Source organism: Eucalyptus grandis, chromosome 8 (assembly GCF_016545825.1).
Source record: "Eucalyptus grandis isolate ANBG69807.140 chromosome 8, ASM1654582v1, whole genome shotgun sequence".
NCBI lineage: Eukaryota > Viridiplantae > Streptophyta > Magnoliopsida > Myrtales > Myrtaceae > Eucalyptus > Eucalyptus grandis.
Genome location: NC_052619.1, coordinates 66,103,340 through 66,107,756, shown reverse-complemented (window position 1 = coordinate 66,107,756; position 4,417 = coordinate 66,103,340). Strand labels below are relative to the sequence as shown.

Here is a 4,417-nt window from a genome sequence, read left to right as displayed (position 1 = left end):
AAATGGAACTATAGTTCATTGTTCTTAATCAAGAACTTCCCAACAAAATGATTGAGTAGCATCTAAATAATTATATTTTGGATGTTACACCCACTCTTCTAGTCTTTGCTTCTTGTCTCGAACAATTTTCTAGAGAGGCTTGTCTTACTGCTAAATATAATATCAGCTGTACCCATCAATAACATTTCTCCTCATGAACATTGTGTGGTAGTGTCCACAATTATAATCTTCTGCAAGTCTTTGATAGAGCTCGTTTTATAAATCTTCTTTGACATGAGCACAAAGTTAGTATCTCATGCCTTTTACATTGCTTCTTTAAGTATGACTCGAGCACAAAAAGTAAAGATGTAAGGATCCTATCTCTAATTGCCTTCATGTGTCCCACCATGTTACCTATGGGAACACAAGATATTTTCATCTTTCAATCCCTACAATCATCGACTCATGTTCCCTTCTTCACCAACAATTCAGTAGATTATATCACACCTCTGTTCACTTGTGAATCTTCCTCTCTAAAACTGCCTTCTTCCTCTAATCTTGATGTAGGTCCTATAGGCATACTACCTTGTTCTAACATGTCTACTCCATCCATGGTTCTTCACTGACCAACATTGTTGTTCCACTAGAATAAGTCAACCTTCTATTTCACTGCACAACTACCATTGGTACTTTACCATCGCTTTTCTTTCCGTACCTCGCACATAGAGAAGCTAGTACTTATTCTATCAGGCAAAAAGCAATAGCATATAAGTTGTAGGCCCTAAACAAATCTCATATATGGGTTTTGGTTGATTTGCCTCGATATGTCCATATAGGATGTAATTAGGTATATGATATTAAAATAAAGGCATATGGTAATATGGACCATTACAAAACTCAAATAGTGGCGAAGGGCATTACTCGGGAATATAGAGTTCACTATGAAAAGACTTGCTCCCGTTGCACACCTTTATTCTATCCATAGTTTTCCCATTGTTGTGCAATCAAGCTTTCATGTCTATTCTAAATGGATGTTAAAAAGCATTCATGAATAGTGATTTACTTGATACTCATCCTTCTAGCAAAGTATGTCAATTACATAGAGCATTATATAACCTCAAAGAGGCTCCTCATACATGGTTTCTAAGCTTAGCTCCACCATGGAGTTTTTGGGTTTCAATTTCAATTAAAACCATGCTCTTTTGTTCAGTTCACATTTCGTGGGTATATGCTGCTCTTATATGTGGACAATATAGTTATTATTGGCGATGATCATATTTAAAATTCAAGTAGTATCTCATTCATCTTTCACAAGCCAAATATGCTAGTAATCTTGTCTCTCAAGCCCAAATCACTACAAAAATGTCATTACAATTCCTATTGAGACCAATGCCAAATTTAATTCCACAAATGGGGCTCTCTTTTAAACCCTACACCTATTGGCAGCTAGTTGGCAGTCTTATATATCTCACTTGTTTCTCGACCTAAAATTGCCTATACCATACATATTATTAATTCGAACATGATTGCACCTTGTACAAGTCATTTTGTTGTGGTCCTTCGAATTCTTCACTTCAATAGGGATATTATTTCATGGCCCTCACTTTTTTGCTCGTTCTACTTTGGAGTTGATAGTTTATTTTGCTGTGGACTGGGCTGATAACTTTCAAGATTGTCACTCCACTATGGGCCATTGTTTCTTTGGTACCTCATTTGTCTCATGAAGTACTAAAAAACAGGCCCTATCCTTCACTCTAGTACAAATGCAGAATATCGAACTCTTGTTGATACGATATGAGAATTACTAGAAGATATGAGACTACGCCGTGTAATGGAATAGTCATTCATTGCGATAACCGAAGTGCTATCCCAAATAGCACATATTGATTCCGTAAATGCATCAAGAGCATTGAAGTAAACTGTCGCTTCACCCGATAACATATTCTCCATGGCACTGTTTGACTTGTCTCTACTTCATCTGCTGAACAAATTGTTGATATCTTCACCAAAATACATTTACTTGGGCATTTTTGGGATCTTTCCTCCAAACTTAAGTTGACTCTTTGAAATCACTTTAAGTTTGCAGGGATGAAATATATTTAAGAGATTTCGTATATTTCCATTAATTGGTCCCGATTAATTTTAATTGATAATATGTTACTTTAGATAGTCAGTCTGTAAAGCCTATAAATAGGCCCGTGGACTCTGCATTTGATAATGCACAGAATATTGCATCTTTCCGTCATCACAATTGCCAATTATACTTTTCACTCCTAAACTTCCTCGCATTTAGTTAGTCACGTGTGTTCAAAATTCCTAATGAATCTTTTGAACACGAGGTTCTTGACAAAGACAAATTGACTTCCATGGCATCAGTTCTTTCGTAGTTGACCATTGCGGAGTTCTCTTTAACGACGAAAGTACCGCTCGCTGTAACATGAGATAACAAGCCACCTTTCTTGTCGCTTAAATCTCGAGATTCGTTATTGCATGACGCTTCCATTCCTCCCCCCGGTTTGAAATGACAAGGAAGATAAATACCAAGAGGAGCGAGAAATGACAAGGAATGTCGCGAGTTCCCATGCCGAATAGCGTAAGCGACCGGGTCAGAGGCCTATAATCCACCTAGCCCCGAATTTAAAGCAAAAATGGACCGAGAGAGACAGCAAACACGCACAGTGCATAAAAGATAAGCAGCGAAAAGGACGAAATCCTGAAAGCGGATAAGCAACGAACCACTAAAAATCGAATCGTAAGCAAACGAACACGGCAGGTGACGCGTCGGCATCAACCGCCGGAATCGCAGCAGTAGCATCAGCAAAAGCTCGAAAAAATCACGGCCGCAGCGCGGGAGCGACGCTGACCGAGCGAGCGAGCGAGCTAGCTCGCAATCGCCAGAGCGCGACAGAGAGACACGGAGAGACAGAGAGGGAATCGAAGGGGAGGCGCACCTGTCGCCGCTGCAGAATTCGTAGAGCTTGCCGCGGCTGGAAGACGACGAGGGCGACGTCGACGTCGCAGAGCACCGCGAGCTCCCGCGCCTTCTTCATCAGCCCGCCCCGGCGCTTCGAGAAGGTCACCTGCCGGCTGCTCTTGTCGGCGATCCTCCGAATCTCCACCTTCCTCCGCCCCATACGCGGCGGCGGCCGGCCCCGGCGCTCCGAATCGAAGCAGAAAAAGCTCCTCGAGAGAGAGAGCGAGAGTGTGTGCTTGTGCGTGCGTGCGTGCGGGCGGGCGCGTCGAAGCAAAGAAGAGGGGGCCGTGAACTGAAAAGGACGCGCGCCAGCCTTCCCTTTCGTTCCGCTGATTCGTCGAAATCTAATTTAATGTTGAGTTGGTCGATTCAATGATTAAATAATCCCGGAAATTAGGTGCGACGACACGTGTCATGCCCTGGGACGCCTCCGAGATGCTGCTCTTCTTTTTCTTTTTGCCTTTTGTTTTTTCCTCTCCGCTTTTTCCAGGATTTGCCGTCACCGCTCTCCGACACATGATGGTGTTTCGGTTCGCGAACGCCTTTTCGGCAGATGGGGTTTATTATTCAATACTCATGAAGGGAACTGGCTAATCCTTTTTTTTTTTTAATTATTATTATCGTGATTATTTTATAAAGTGGGTGCCAAGCATGTGGCAGTAGAGTAACTAATGGAAATTTCTAAAAATTTATAATTCCTAGCAAAATCACTAATTGCATCTTTGATCATAAAAGTTTCTATTTTTAGCTTATGACTTTTTCTCGAAATGTGCATTTTTCGAAATGATGTACGTGCCCATTACTACTTTTAGCGATTTTAAATGTTGCTGTTATAACACTAATTAATGAATTTGTTATCCCTTTTCTTTATTTTGGAGTCCAGTCAATAGGGTTATTATATGAAGTGTGTGCAGGACCATGCTCATTTGAAGAAGACCAACCAAAGTCGCCTAGAATTTTTGAAACATTTTGAGGATAGTAATTGTACCGAGTTCTAGAGCATCCTTTACTTAAATGCCGAAGATGCAATCTCTGCGTACGAAAGATCGATTATCGATCAACATTGTAACGGGTGCACTTCTTGTATAAATCGAGGCTCTTTTCTTATTTCTATTCATCTAAACATTTCAACAATACAAATTTTTTTCTCAAAACTTCTTTGTATGCGTAACATGAGCAGGCGAGTGGCGAGTAATCGATCATTGAAAAGGAAACTTAATTATGTCTATATCGATTTAAAAGAGAACCTAAGTTGCCACACGGTCTCGATCTTAAATGATCAAACCTATGACATAATCATGTTACGATAGAGTAATTAATAGAAGTTTCTAAAAAATTATAACAGCCAATTATAAAGTATTTTGTATTTTGATAGTAAAAATTTCTATTTTTGGTTCGTGACTTTCTTCTCCAAATGTGCTATTCTTCGAATTTTGTACGTCGATCTTTTAGTGCTGCTGCTGT

At 40.2% G+C, this 4,417-nt stretch overlaps 1 protein-coding gene across 1 annotated transcript; it reads right to left on the bottom strand.

Annotated features, from left to right (window-relative positions):
* Positions 1–2,813: 2,813 nt before the first annotated feature.
* LOC120287454 (MADS-box transcription factor 23-like) lies at positions 2,814–3,113 on the bottom strand. Its single transcript, XM_039300259.1, has one exon. The coding sequence runs from the start codon at positions 3,111–3,113 to the stop codon at positions 2,814–2,816; it is 300 nt and encodes a 99-aa protein (XP_039156193.1).
* Positions 3,114–4,417: the final 1,304 nt, after the last annotated feature.